This window comes from Corvus cornix, chromosome 15 (genome assembly GCF_000738735.6).
Source record: "Corvus cornix cornix isolate S_Up_H32 chromosome 15, ASM73873v5, whole genome shotgun sequence".
Classification (NCBI taxonomy): Eukaryota; Metazoa; Chordata; class Aves; order Passeriformes; family Corvidae; genus Corvus; species Corvus cornix.
The window spans coordinates 2,431,028-2,446,819 of NC_046345.1; the positions used below are offsets into that span (position 1 = coordinate 2,431,028).

The 15,792-nt window shown below is 40.5% G+C and overlaps 1 protein-coding gene across 1 annotated transcript; it reads right to left on the reverse strand.

Annotated features, from left to right (window-relative positions):
• Nucleotides 1-252: 252 nt before the first annotated feature.
• Nucleotides 253-15,121, reverse strand: ATP6V0A2 (ATPase H+ transporting V0 subunit a2). Its single transcript, XM_039561231.1, has 20 exons — nt 14,946-15,121; nt 13,519-13,597; nt 12,441-12,538; nt 11,486-11,623; nt 11,051-11,151; nt 10,256-10,382; nt 9,404-9,486; nt 8,965-9,058; nt 8,436-8,648; nt 7,747-7,897; nt 6,911-7,050; nt 6,016-6,173; nt 4,972-5,062; nt 4,555-4,673; nt 3,902-4,112; nt 3,655-3,774; nt 3,027-3,146; nt 2,737-2,854; nt 2,167-2,338; nt 253-1,298 (listed from the first exon to the last, which is right to left on the reverse strand). The coding sequence occupies exons 1-20, from the start codon at nt 15,060-15,062 to the stop codon at nt 1,196-1,198; spliced, it is 2,553 nt and encodes an 850-aa protein (XP_039417165.1). The 5' UTR covers nt 15,063-15,121; the 3' UTR covers nt 253-1,195.
• Between the last annotated feature and the right edge of the window lie 671 nt (nt 15,122-15,792).

Sequence of the window (15,792 nt, forward strand, 5' to 3'; positions counted from 1 at the left end):
CCGCGCCCGCCGCCTCCCACGGCCGCTCGTTCCCCTCCGCGCCGCTCGTTCCCCTCAGAGCCGCTCGTTCCCCTCCGCGCCCCCCGCCCCCCACGGCCGCTCGTTCCCCTCAGCGCCGCTCGTTCCCCTCAGCGTCCGCCGCCCCTCAGAGCCGCTCGTTCCCCTCCGCGCCGCTCGTTCCCCTCAGCGCCGCTCGTTCCCCTCAGCGCCGCCTGGGGCAGGGAAAGGGCTACGGACAAACACAGGGCCCGCTCGGCACAGCGCAAACGAGGCTTTATTGGGAATTCGTATGAAACAAGTGCAAAATTTAATTTGTGCTGTTCGTATGGCACAGATGTTAAAATATCATGGCAATATCCCCACTTTCACACCGATACAAAAATAATATAAAACGATCCCTGTCCACCTGTTCGTTATAAATTAGGTTCTACAACATCAGGTAGAGCTCTGTGTGTGTCCTTACAGCCAAACAGAAACAGGGAGCGAGGCCAATTCTTTATTCCATGTGCAAAAGTTATTCCTCACTACAGGGGAAAAAAAAGAGGAGTAATACTTCTAATCCTGCCTTCTTCCAGAACATTAAATATAAATATCAGTGTGGCTTCCAAAAGCTTAAAGTAGTAACTCCGGGAAGAACCCAGAATGAATAGATAACATTTCCAGTGCAATTTTAAATATGGCCAAAAAAGAGCACATTGCATTGGTGTATATAAATTTACACTTCATAATCATCCTCGAATACATCCTGAAAACAGATATTGCTTCTATTGCATTGTTGAATGGTTCCCAAAGTGCACAAGATGCAGCTGGGTTAAAAATGCGATTAGTAATGGATGTTTAATATAATGAAAAGTCTTTCAGATAACTTAAAAATAACCATTCAAGAAAATAAAGAGACTCAAAAAAAAAATGCCTACATGGGTTTCAGGACAAGCAGTAACAACTGGGTTTTTTTAAGAATAAAATTAATTTACAACATTAGTTTATCAAGAAAAATGTACATTTTATATATTTTACAAGACGCTCCAGATCTGCTATGTCTTGCTATGGGAGGTATGTTTTACAGAATTATTTGGCTGCATTATAAGGCAATCAGTGAAAACCACTTTGTTCCACAAGAAACCATTCATAGGCAAGATCCTATCACGTGGTTATTTGCAGACAATTCCAAACATTTCTGCTGACAGCAGCCAAACTATAATGCACCATCTTTATTAAAATGTAAAGAAATGTGCTTAAAAGAGAAAGGTGTAAACTTGTATCCTCCACCGGAGTAAAATTTGTTCTGAAATTCCACCCTGAAACGAGACAAAAAAACAGAATCTGTACATGAATCCACAATGAGTTTCCAAGGGACACAACTATGCAACACAAGAGGCTGAACAAAACCAACTCCACTCCTCTCACTTGTTTTCTGTGCCGCTATTTAACCTTCCCACCATAGTCCCAGGCTAACTTCATGTTTCTCAGGAGACCCACACGCACTAAACTGGGCTGGAATGGCTCATTTCTTACTTCTGGATTACTAATTTGTTTCTGAGTGACTTGTAGTTAATTGTTTTGCAAACATGCAATATCATGAGGACAATCTGTCATGCACGGAGCTCTGCCTCCTGTCTTTGAACACCATACGCCTTTGTTTAAGCTGTAAATTTCATCAGGTTTCAAATTAAACATGCTCTGAATCCACTCCAAAAACCAGAGCTTGTGATATTAAGACTAAGAAAGGATTAAAATACTTATGGGTTGGCAGCCCCACTAATATATATGTTCCATTGAACCAAAGAAGTGAATAGACTGAAACCATAGAGTGAGATAAGCAGACTGAAATTAAAAATGCTTATCCAAGTTACTAATAGTCTACATTATGAAAAGCTGCAATACTACAAATCAAATGTACTTATATTTTGTGAATGCGGTTGAAGTTAAAATGCATCATAAGCCAATATAATATTTGAATCTACTGAAAATATTCCAGAGGAACAATCAAATCCAACTAATAAGCCATTTATTTAATGTAATTACATAAATGTATTGCAGTAGCAATGAGGCTGCTGAATTTTACACTTTCCCTTTTTAATAAAACACCTAAAATTTTGCCATAAAAATTCCTCTTAAACAAGCCAGTATATGCTAAGGTGGTATACAGAAAAAGAATGAACGTACCAGTGAAGTCGTATAGCATGGAGAAAAGCAGAAAGGCCCTCCATGACCAGCAGAATAAAAACTGTCAGCACAGCAAAGAATGCCAGAACAGGGATTAGCAGCAAGACACCGTACTTGGTATCCACACGGAGACCCACTCTCATCACCATCTGCCACAGAACTTCTGACAACTCTAATAAAAACAAAAAAGTTGTCATAATTAATATTGATACTGAGTACATTCACCCACTGAGCCACTCTGACCAGCTCATTTAAACAATATAAGAGCACCTGCTGAACACGGGATCTATAAGCAATCCACCTCCCCAGAGAGCTGCCCCCAACCCCTCAAATATTTGAAGACACAGCTCAGTGTCAAAATCAGAGAGCAATATTTTACATAAATTCATAGTTTTAGTCTGGAGGCTTCCATAGATCATGATTAGTTTAAATAGGGATTTGGTTTTAATTAAGAAAAAGTGTGTTTCGTAGTAGTTATCACTTGAACAGGCCAGCCTCCCCCTAACAGCATTAAAAATCAAATGTAGGAAAAAAACCCCCAAAAATACCAAAAAACCCACCCCCACTTACGTGCATGGGCAAGACTTAATGCCCAGAGTCTCAGGTATGAGGCTGTGTTAGAGATGCATCCCAGACAGTATTCAATGGTATGAATTGCTTGATTCATAAAAACATCTGCGAAGTTCAGCTAAAAGATTAAAAGAAAAGATAAACTTGCAGTTGGGAATCAAGGTCTTTGTAAAGGCTCAGCTGATTTTCTTCAAAACTTCTCAGCATGCAGTGTACAGGTTATCTATTGACTGCCCCCTTCTAATTTGTTTTTAAGAACACAGAAACTAGAGATTAAGTAAAAACATTACCTCCTCTGCATCACCCTCTCTGTGCCCACTGTCTGAATGATTGCTGCCTTCTTCAACATCATGACATGACAGGAGACAAAGTTCTTCTTCACTTTCTTTTCGGATAAGCTTGTAGCCACTCTACAAAATGGGAATGTATTGTCTATTCAAGCAGGCTGCCACTGTCCTTTTTTAAATTTACTTAAAAGCAGTCAGTCGCAGGCAAAGGCAAAAAGATTTATAGGAACAAAGTACTATTATGTATTTCAGTCCAAAACTTTCCAAACTAAGCAGAAACTGAAGTGATAGCACAAGGAGTAATGGGGTCAAACTGAAGTTTAGGTTAGATACACAGAAGAAATTCTTCCCTGTGAGGGTGGGGAGGCCCTGGCACAGGTTGCCCAGAGAAGCTGTGACTGCCCCATCCCTGGAAGTGTCCAAGGCCAGGCTGGACGGGGCTTGGAGCAACCTGGGATTGGAAGGTGTCCCTGCTCGTGGCAGGGGGTGGAATGAGATGAGCTTTTAAGTTCCCTTCCAACCCAGCCCAACCCATTCTATAAAATATCCAGTAAGGACATACTCTGTGCACTACACCACCAGCTGAATTCTCCTACACTGAGGAAATGTGTGAGTGCCTGTCAGTACTTACCCTGTACATTCTTATGCCTCGGCCTCCACTGTGCAACCAATATAAATAAAGTGGTTTGCCAAGCAGCATAACAGGAACACAAAGAAAAGCAACACTAAGTAAAAACTTCTGCAGAGGAACCTGTTTGAGGAGGGGGGAAAAATTAGATTAGATTACAAAATCCAAAGTAGGAAAACCCATCCCTGTTTCCTTTATTATCTGCACAGGGAGCACAGGATCTCCAAAAGCCTGGAAGAACATTACTCACCTGGCCATTGAAGAAGCTCTTTGTTTCACCACTAGGAAACAGGAACATGTTAATAAATTGAATCAGAATGCTGGGGGCAGATGTCGAGTCCTCTGCAGAGTATGCCAACCATTTAAAGAAGATCATGAACACCAGGTAGCCAAATATGCACAACATGAATAAAAGTTCAGGAATAAAAACCAAATAAATATTATAGGTCTTCTTGAAATGCCTAAAAGATAAAAATGGGGGAAAAAATAAAAAATAAGTTTTACAAAGAAAGATCAACACGGCACAAATATGATTTCAATAAAACAAAGCACTGTTAAACAGCAAGACTGAGACTACAATCCAAAGCTGATTTTATTCAGTGAAATTTTAATCAAGTATTTCAGTGGAAATGAAGACTGTAAGAAACATGGATCTTTATTTACCAACAAGTGAAATGAAGGCTTGTATTCTTTTGTTTTGGGATTTTTTACTATAATACTGAACCATCATCTTACACCTGTGAAGGAAAACCTGTCCATTATTGTCTTTTTTTAAGAACAGTTTTCACCGTTACTATTATTCTGTTTTCAAAAAATAACTCCAGTTTCTCTTACAAGATTAACTCTTATAATTCCAGACTTTACAGAAAATACGTTAGTATTATTTTAACTTCTTGTACTTACAAGTGGTTAAACAGCCCCAATACAACTCCAAAAGTCATGTGAGTCACTCCAAAGATCACAGACATTTTCATTTTGAATGAATTCAAAAATGTGAGACGGTTGCTTGCCAAATTCCATATCTGAAGAAGAAAACACCAAACCAGCATTAAAAGAACACCATAACGGAAGGAATAAACCAGCATCCTTTTTCTATTGGAGACCAGAATTCTCCCTCAGATGGAGGTCACAACTGAAATTTGAGTTTTGTAAAAATAGTTCTATCTTTGACTTGTCAGAAGAAAAGGTCTTGTTGAATGGAGAATGCAAACAGAAATGGTTTTTTTCCACAGTAAGATTTATCTTACATATACACATACCAAAATCTAATGGACAAAAACTGATCATCACAACTGGATAATTAAAAAGAATAAAACTAACCGGGTCAATTCCAAAGGGATAAACTCCGTTGTATACACCAGAAACATTTGGATCCAGTGCTAAATATCGATTAGCTCTCAGATCCGCAGGGCTGCAGTGAAAGAAAAACATACTCACATTTGACACTTTAAACGTAATGACAACATATACTTTCAGTTCTGCAGGACACTGCTCCTGCTTTCCTTTACCTAACTCACCCACTGCCACACTTCAGAAAAGGATTGCTAAGTGCAAAGATCCTGACTAATAAAAACAATAGCAAAAAAATCACCTAGAACCTCACAATCTGGGTTTAATTCACAGTATCTTTCAAAAGAAAGTTTATGGATTTTATTCCACATTCCCCTAGAACTGAAAGTTTCATTTTAAAAGTTCACAATTTGCTTTTGCATAAAATTGACTGTCAAACACCCAAAGAATAATTGCTACCTTTTTTCCCTTTTGCATTTGGGGAAGTTTCTACTTTATTTTCATATAGTTTTTAATTAGCACACACAACCCATTCGCATTTTAACCAAAGCCAGTGGTCTTGACTATTTTAAGCCACATCCTGTTTTGTCAGGCACCATGAGATGCAAGCTGTGAACACTGAAATACCAAAGGGCCATGACACCTCAAATCAATGACGTTATCCCACTCTGAGAAAAACTAGATTTGACAATTCACATAGACTATTTTTTAAAATTTTTTTAAAATTTTTTTTTACTATCATGAAAAGCTGTGCAGAGACTAATGATTGCAAGGTAATTAATTTACTTCATTAATAGCTGATTTATTTTAGTAGATGCTAATGCTGCTCAGCTATTCACTCCAGAAGCATGACCTAGGACAAATTCCTCCAAAACTAGACCTGTGTTTTCTATTCCTCTGATAATCTTTATATATACATACACACACACCTGGAAAATATATTAAATGGAGACAAACTAAAACATCAACGTAAAGACAAACCATAACAGGACAGTTAAAACATGTGAACAAAAGGGTTAAACTGCTGCAGGAAATACATCTCTGGTTTAATGGTACAGCAAATATGCTACTCACCTCCAAACCTTCTGTTCAAACATTGCTGAAACATTCCATCCAGATCCAAATATATTTATTGACTTTGAAAAACAGTCATTATAGATCAATCCAGTGTATATAGAAAACAGCCCCATTAACAATATCACGTATCGGCCTTCAAATAACATTTTCATTATCTGTCAGTATTGGAAAAAAAGAAAAAATAGAGACTATCATCTGTTATGTGAGCAATGGTTAGCTACACATTTCTAAGAGAAACACATTTTTGGACACACAAAGACTTCTAAAAACCGAAATTTTTTTGTGAACAGTCATTAAGGAATATGAGCTTCCATGACACACACCGAGACTTTTCTCACTGGCATCCTTACAGTAAGGAAGTGTCTTTCTAAGCCGTTTCCTTCCTTGGACTACTTTACAAGAAATTACACATTTGCAGCCATTATTAATTAAATACAATTCTAATGAGAGACACAGGTGTTCCTGCATTCCAACCCATATGATTAAAAAATTAGTTAAAGTGAAGTTTAATAAATTTCAAACTGCAACTCCTTCTAGAAACAATAGGAGGTGGAATTTGAAAAATTATTTTTCTCCTCAGGTCGTCACTGTAATGCCATTCTGTAAAACACATCACTGAGTAGTCCTGGCAGAAGGAAAGACAAGCTTAAAAGTATCAATTAATTTTTTTCTAAGTCTTTGATACAACTTGATTATTTCTGCTCTTTCAAGGAAAGTGAATAGTTTAAGGTATTACATTAGCCTCAAGGGCAGCTTTAAACACAGAAAACCGTAAAAGAATGGAAAAAATTCTAATTAAATACACATGCAAAAACCAGTACTATTCAGAAACACAGTGGCTATTCAAGTGATCTGGCTGGATGGGAAGTAAATAATTTGTAATTCCTTTTACCTCATCTTGTGCTCTTTTTAACCTAGGGTGGTTTTCATACATTATCGTCAGAAGTGCAAATATGAACATGAGTAGCCCATGCCCAAAGTCTCCAAACATAACCGCAAACAAGAAGGGGAAAGTGATGATGGTATAGAGAGCTGCAAGGGTAACACAACAGATTTCAGGCACAGCACAACAGATGATGTTCTGTCTGCATTATCTCCAAGCAATTCCATACTTAAATCTCTCAAAGTTTTTAAGTTTGAAAGACATTTCATCCCCTACTCATACACCTTTTACCCCACACTGTTTAATGTTTATTGTGTATCCGTTAGCAATGACAACTTCACAGTTGAGCAGTAGCTGACAATTCTGAGGATAACAATATGAGCCCAGGAAATAAAACCCAACCACAGCTCTTCTTCTGTGGGTATTTCAGGTCTATATCATAAGGAACATTCTGCTGTGCAGAATGACAATCGACATAGCTACAAGTATATATTAAATGGGCTATAGAACAAGCTGAATTTTTCAAGTGATGAACCCCACACTTCAGTAAGATCAATAACCACTGCCAGTTTTCTTTTTTTTTTCCCTAAATATCTTCCTTACCCAAAGTAAAACATATAAAAGAAATATTATACAGCTTTAATCACTACCTTTCATGCTAAAATTACTCAGCAAAACCAAATCCCATCTTGCTGCTTGGAGCATTGTTTGTGCTTTTGATGAGGTACTAAAATTTCAAAACAGCTACCAACAAGCAGTATGACTGTCACCATTTGGCCTTTGCCAGTGTCCAATTCAGCAGCAACGACAGCACAGCGCTCAGCTCAGCTTTCAGAAGGACCAACCTGGATTAACTTCCCCATAGCTTCCAACTCCGTAAGCATCAACAATGCTCTGGAACCCTGAGGTGAATTTATTGGTACGTATCAGAGTTGGAGGAGGTTGTGTTGTTGGGATGGTATTCATGAATGAGGAAATTGTAGCTCCGCTCTTCCTCTAATTACACACAGAAGATACATTTGTGTAAGAACTCTGTTAATCTAATCAAAGTGAAAACATTTGCTCTATCAGCAATTTCACTGATCCCAAAATACCACTAAATTAAGCCCCAAGTTTAACATTTATCCCTTTGTGCCCCCTCTAAAACTATTATGCACAGTGTTCTAATTCTTACTTCATATCAAGGATCAGATGAGACTCATCAGTCAGTATCATAAAACAAAGATTTGTTATTATAAATTCTCTCTTATAATACAAAAACCAACACAAACGAACTGGCACATTCTCCATGACTGCAAACAGCACTGCGAGCCCAGCTGAACTCAAGTCCAACAAAACAGTTATTCAAGGAAAAAAAACCCCACCACACACAACACAAAATAAAGGCCCTTCTTATAAAAAATTTGTTTTATACAGAGGCCCAGATCTGCCTGTGCCTACTTTTAGTCTACTGTTAATAGTTATTTTCTTTCCTTATCTGTACAGTTAGTTCAAGACAAAAGCTTTAACATCAGTGAGCATTCAGGTGACTTACTGAGCCTTCCTCCAACGCATGGCGCAAATTCTGGAGATCAGCCACTGGACACCAAACCTCAGCAATTAAACATTTATTTGTGACATCGAAACTGCACAGGTTGAGGACGTGGTAAATGGCTTTCATCTTCTTCACTTGGATAACCCAAGTATAGATAGATTCTGATGCTTTATACAAGACCTGGCGCAAGTATTCCTCAGTTTTATTCAGCACCTTTGTTTGAGAAAAACCAAAGATTTCACTGAGAATGTGACAGTGGTTGTGCTGACCACAGCAAGAGCACCTTGTACGTGTCCAGTGCTAGGCATGGTTTTAGGAGGGCAAGCAAACCTCTGCTGAAAACAGAAGTCAATGCCAAATGCTGTGAGGTTTAACAGATACGTGCAACATGAGACCAGGGACACAACTTACTGTCACATCAGCTCCAAAGCTTTATGTATGTTAGAAACATGTATTTAACACTGTGATTCATCAAAGGATTTCCTATGCTGCAACATCTCCAGCAAAAGGAAATCTGTCCTCTACTCACTGTTTCGAGATCCTGAATACGAACATTGAGTCCTTCGACCACTGCCTGGCGCTCCTCAGTGGTGTCTGGGTAGGGGAACACGTGACAGCGATAGCTGCAGGAACACAGGTTTGTGTTAAATGACCAAACTCCACCAAAACACATCACACAACCCCCTGCCACAGTCAAATCTGCAACACACCACTCAATAACCACAGAACAGATTCAACTCAGAGGAATTATTTCGGCTGTACTTAGTAAAGAGTGCAAGAGAAATGACTCACACGTTTATTTGTACACTGCGTAATTATAGAGCTGGATGCAACAAGGGGAGGAACAAATTTAACTTCAAAAACCTTGTCTGAAAATCAACACTTACAAGAAAGGGGTGCAGGGAAAAAAAACAACTAGAAAATAACCCAGGTATGAAGAAATTACATATATTAGTTTTACTTCTTACCAGTCACAAATCTTCTTAACTTTTTGGCCAATTTGTTCACCCCAATAGGACACTAAAAAAACAGCCCACTTTGTGGTTTCACCCTAAAAAACCATAAGAAGTAAAGTTGATGAAGTTTGTTTTAACCAGCAACTCCACCATGACATAATTATAGAGCTAAATAACAAAGCTGAACAATAAGAAAAAGCTGTGTTAGTAGCATTATCACTTTAGTGAAAATTAAACAATAAAATTCAACTGTGTCAATATCTCTCTTTTTTTCAATATTAGAAAAAAACAGAAAAAGTTTCCAGGGAAAATCAAAGAAACGTTGTATTTTACTAGGTCAGAATTCTTACTAAGAAAAGAGTATTTTTTAAAAGGTAACAAATTAGAATCCAAGCGAGAAAAAAAAGTGACAGATTAGGCTGCCATAATTGCTGATTTATAAAAAATGAATTTTATAAGTTCACAGGAAAAACTTCACAGAGAGCTAGCTGTACTTGACTCTGTCTTAACTACTGAATGAACAAGTGAAATGGCCATTAAAAGGCAATGCACTGTACAGACCTAGTTAATAAATATCCAAGCAGCCATTTATGCCACGTATTTTGATCAAGGTGGCCAATCATAAAGTCACCACTATTCCACAATAAAGTTCTGCCCTCCTCAAGCTGAACCACAACAAATCAATTGCCACTTCTACAACCTCAAATTTTAAAATCTTACAAATTCTAATACTTCAGAATAGTTTTTCCTCCAAGAGCACTGGGAAATCATTTCCATTCACTGCAGACAGACCTGAGCAGCAATTCTTCCAAATCATATGAAAAGTACAAACAAAATAAACTGATCATTACAATGTTTACTCACTGTATCTGGATCTTCCAGAGCCTTATCCAACTCTGCATATGTAAGAAAGGGATAGCCTTTACAGACTCTCCACAGCATTTTTTCAAATGCTTCAATCTTTGCTATGTGAACTAACCCAGATATGAATCTATGGAAAAGGAAAAATTTGGAACGTAAGATAAAACTTACAAGAAAAAAAAATTTTTAATTCAGAGTACATCACCAAAATAATTTAATATCTGCCATGGCTAAGGAAGGAAGCATCACCCTGAACAGGAAGCAACTGGTACAGAAAATACCAGTTTGTGTATAAAATTTTTATTTGCAAAATGAACAGAGTACAGACCTGAGCACACAACTACAATACATCTAACTGGTTATTTATGTGATAGTGAGGTTCCTTATTTTTCCTTGGCACGATACCCTCTCATAACAATGCCATAGACAGCAGTAGCCATTCAACATTTCAAAGGCAACACAATTAATGTTACATTTACAACTGACACTGCCAGGTGATTAAAACACTGTGTGTTTATCATAGAAAAACAGTTTAAACAGTAGCAGGAAGTACTGATTTAGAGATTTTCCTTTACACACGTCCTTGGTTTCATAGAAGCTTTGTGACAGCTTTTTTGGGCGCTGTCCTGTTTATCTCTTCAAATAATCTGGGTTTGTTACAAAGGTACATTGGGGCCAGACTCCTGTCGTGTCTAAAACTGGCACGTCTGAAATCACTACAGGCCATCTTTTAAGAGAACAACCCATTCTTTACAGCCCCCCACGAAGCAATTCTGAAACAGCACATGCCATACCCACCCCAGCGAGGCACTCAATCTGTGCGTGCGGTTGTAATCCACCAACGGCTCATTTTCCACAGACTGGAATTCTTCAAAATTTCCATGTAAATGGGATTCATACTTGCAAATAAAAAGAAAGAACATGCATAGCTTTCAGGGGAAAAAAAACCTCATTCCGTTATTATTCTAAGGAAGAAAAGGTAATTAATAAATTGTTTAGTTAAAAATACAAAACTCGTTTCCGTGTTCAATTCAGGCAACAGAGAGATCCTGGGATCTCAAGTGCACTGCTCTTAGCAATTATAGTCAGTGCTTCAAAATTACACTGAAAATTTCTTAGCATGACTTAGGCACCAAAATAACACAACTACACCTTCATTTGCAAACTATTCAACAGAGAAACTCACAAAAATGCCACACAACAACAATCCCTGTCAAACACCCCAAGCAGTACCTCAGGTGTTCTCCTGACAAAATTCTGTGTGATCTGTAACATGTACTTGTATTCTGTCAGTTCAAGCAGGTTTTTCCTCAATTTTTCTTTGTTTTTAGTTACTTCCCTCAATTCTGTTTCCAGCTTCTGCAGCTGTTCCTAAGACACAGAGTAAAGATACAGAATCAGTTACAGGATTTTGGAAAACAGAGTAGGATTCATTTTCAGCACATATTAATTTGACGCAATGATAGGCGTTTCCCATTTCTTAATTAACTAAAGCTCCATAGGTTTTATCCCTCGGTCTGCCTAAGACTGCTGTGTATTGAGTACACTTGATCCTCCACTGGTATCTGTTCAGTCTGCTGCTCTGCTCCTAATTTGTGTCAAAATAAAGCAGACCTGGAATTAGAATTGCAGATAGCACAGGGTGGAAGATACCTCATTTATTCTTTTAACAGAATTACAACAAAACAGAATGTTATTCAAAATTACATCTGTGCTTTACAAGCTTCTATATCAAATGCAACACCAGAAAAAGCATTCAGAGAACACAGCACCACGTTTTGCTGTGTGACCAGCACCTGCAGAGCCTTGGGCAAGTAAAAATCCCACACATCTGGAAATTTTGGATGCACAAAGAGCCTTAGATAAGTCCCAAAGCAATAAATGAGGCTGAGGGACTACACCTAAAGATAATTTGCCTGGAACAGTATAATGTGCCAATCCATCAAAATACAGCGGATGACTGCCCACCTCCTGAGTTTGCTTTGATCCTTTCACAGGAATTTTGTGCTAATACCAAAACCTCACTGGCTTTGAAGTAACAGTGGCAGCAAGGAATCAGACAAAAAGAAAAACAAATCTTCTGCTTCTGCCCCCCCGCCACACCCCGGTAATTTAAGTCATAAGTAATAAGATAGTAAGTCATTAAGCCTGAAATTAAGACTTTGGCATCTGGTTTAGTGGAAGTTACCTTGATTTCTAAAATGTGTTTCAGCAAGGGGGCAGGAGGAGCAACATCTCCTTCAGGAAGTGGAATATCTGCTTTTTTAATTTCTTGTACTAAATACCCTGGAGTGAGAAGAAAAATAGAATCAGAAAGGAAGCTGCATTGCCTACACTTCCTAGAGTGCTGCATAGTTGACCTTCAGCTGTTGTTGATGGTGCTGATCACACTGCAGCATCAGGCCCTGGCTATTTTATTAATTCATTTTAGCAACAATGCACGCACAGAAGTCTTCAAAAACAAAGAAAGAGTGGTGGGGATAAAACACGCTAACTATTCCTGTGTTGGAAGTCTGCAGAAGCAAGCAAACTTCAGAGGCTTCTCTTTCCCAACAAGTATTTTCTAAGAAGCTTTTACCATTTCACAGAACCTCGTTGTTGCTGCACGATACCACTTTCTGCTAATCGTGCAATTCTTTCCCTTTCTGCCAGAAACAGACTTGCTGCTCACTGACCCATGTTTGGAATAAAAAGTGTTCAAACAAAGTGGCTTAAGCAACCTTGACAACAAATGCAACTCACATTGGGCAGGGAGATTGCCAAAATAGCTGCTGGGATGGTTTGGCATGACCAGCACATGCCTCTGATGGGAGATTCCAATAAAAGGAATCCTTCAATTGTAACTTTTCCTCAGGATACACTGAAGACATCTGCATCTTGGCTGTAACGCTCTGCATACCTTCTCTATTCATTAATTACCATGAGAACACAATTAATAACTTGAGGTATTTTTGAGGGTGCTTGGAAAATCAACAGTATTGAGTTACACAATATGAAAAAACGGGGAATATCTTACAGCAAAGCTTCCATTTTCCCAGCAGGGTTTTAAGCAGTCAGTACTGAAATGGCCTCAATTATTTATCAGCAACACATTAGCAACTGTTCTTTACTTCTGAGCTTAAAAAACCCCACCAAATCTATATTTGGTGTAAGTAAATTTCACAGCTCACAAAACCTGGGAAGGTTAAAAAAACCCCGTACCTGACAGTAGTGCCACTCTAGTAATACCACAGGTGAGAAAGGGCAGACATGAAAATAAAGCTCACCAAGTATTCTTTCCATTTCTTCACATTTCTTCACTTCATTCACATATTTTCTCTGAAATACACTTACATTTGGGTTAAGCTGAAGGAGAAGGACAAAATGCTTATTAGGGATTTGAAATAGTAACCACCTCTAAAAAACCACAGCTGTTCCTGCAACTTCCTGGAGACAATTTGCATGAGCTCTGTGCTCTAAGTGCTTTTCTGCTGGGAAGGCACAAAAACCTAAAAAGATTACAAAGTCTTCAAATAGCAGAGCTGGTTTTATTAAAGCAGAATTATCCATGCCATTGGGTAGCTTTAATCAAACAACAAAATAACAAGATCTACTGGAAAAAAACATTCCTAATCTTATTTGTGCAGTTTTAAAATATTGTTTAACAAGTTTATTAACAAACATTTCTACAAATTTGTTGTGATGCCTTTCCACAGTCTGTTTGAACTATTACATTTTACATACATTCCCATAATATGAATGTGCAATGTGCAAATGACTACTTATCCAGCTATGAAATCAGAACCACTAATGCATTATTTCTACAATAAATGATGTATCAGGTAACTAGAATGACATCATCAAAATATTAAACATACACTCATGTAATAATTCTTACAGATCTGCCTCCTCCTCCCTGCCATATTTACTAACTAGCTGTTAATTTAAGTCCTCCCAGCTTTCCCTGCAAAGATTTTGCCAGCTACATTTCTAGTGTATATTTGGAAGAAATTCTGAAGTCTCAGTCAGCAAGCAAAGACCATATAATTATGATGAGACAACGCAGAGACAAGGCTAATTATTGCCCAACCCAACCTTATGTTAGGCAGGCAGTTTCCTCCAAGGTGTACTGCCCCTCCAGGAACAGGAACCTGTGATCAATAAACCCACAGAGCAGGTGTTTCTGCCGGTCTGTCAGTGGGGCAGGTGTATCCATTAGCTGTGCACACACACTCAGGCTGAAGGCGGGGCAGGGGCTCTCCCATGGGATCCTGCTGCAAATAACCCCAAGTTTAAGCTACTTCTATGAGAAAGATGGGACACAGCCATCCCAAAGCATTCCTCCCGAGAGCGTCGGGGAGGCCGGGGCTCCACACTGACTTCCCATCACTCATCCCACCCACCCGGACGGGATCCTGAGTCACCTGCTCTGGGTGACCCTGCCTCGGCAGGGGGTTGGACTGGGATCTCCAGAGATCCTTTCCAACCCTAACAATTCTTTGATCCTGCTTTCAAGCGAATGCCACACAAGGACGGGCCATACACCTGCCTGTCGGAGTCGGGAAAAGATGGGAATGGAAGCAGTTTCCACCGCCCCATCGGGCCAAACCCACACCTTCCCGCCGGCGGCGCCGGGCCCGGCTCGGCCCTCACGCCGGCCCCCTCAGGATCCCCGTCCCCCCCGCGCTGCCCCAAGAGCCCCGCCGGTACTCACGTCTCGGAACTCGGCCAGGCCGCGCTCGCCCACCTCGCTGAGGCACTCATAGGCCGAGCCGCTCTGCAGGAAGAGCTGTGCCAGGCACACGGGCTCGCCGCGGAACAGCGCGCCCATGGCGGCGGCACCGCCCGGGGCTCCCGGAGCGGGGGGCTCAGCGCGGCGGGCGGGCGGAGCGCGGCCGGGGGGCGGCCATGGCGGGGCGGAGCGGGCCCGGCTGCCGCTTCCGGGGCGGGGAACGGGCGGGGAACGGGCGGGGAACGTGGCCGCAACCGGCGGCGGCGCGGGCCGGGCTCGGGCACTGCCGGCGGAGCTACCGGGAACGGCAACCGGCGCGCTGGCAACCACGGAGTCCCCGCTGGGAGGCTGCTGTGTGAGAAGGAGAAATGCAGGACTGAGAAAACATCGCAGAATCACAGAAAATGCCGAGCCGGAAGGGGCGAAAAGGATCATCGAGCCCCACTCCTGACCCTGCACAGCACCGTCCCCCAGAGCCTCACCGTGTGGGCTTGGAATTGACCTTAATATCACCCAGTCCCAACCCTTCCTGCCGTGGGCAGGGGCACCTCCCGCTAGACCAGGTTGCTCCACTTTGAACACTGCCAGGCTTGGGGCATCCACAACCTCACTGGGCAACTTGTTCCAGTGTCTCACCAGCCCCAAAGTAAAAAATGTCTTCCTAATATCTAACCTCAATTTCCCTTCTTTCAATTCGGACCCGTTACTCCTTGTCCTGTTCTACAGTTCTTGATGAAGAGTCCCTTTGAGGTTGCTTTGAGGTCTCCACACGACATTTTCTCCAGGCTGAACATCCCCAGCTGGAGCCTGTCTTCATAGGGGAACTGCT

What these genes read in the sequence shown, in the direction of transcription:
- ATP6V0A2 (XM_039561231.1), bottom strand. Translation starts at nt 15,062, where the DNA reads ATGGGCGCGCTGTTCCGCGGCGAGCCCGTGTGCCTGGCACAGCTCTTC. An exon ending in GTTAAGAAGATTTGTGACTG is followed by an intron (nt 9,059 to 9,403) that starts GTAAGAAGTAAA and finishes GTGTTCCTGCAG; the next exon opens with CTATCGCTGTCACGTGTTCC. An exon ending in AGAGCTTCTTCAATGGCCAG is followed by an intron (nt 3,775 to 3,901) that starts GTGAGTAATGTT and finishes CTCCTCAAACAG; the next exon opens with GTTCCTCTGCAGAAGTTTTT.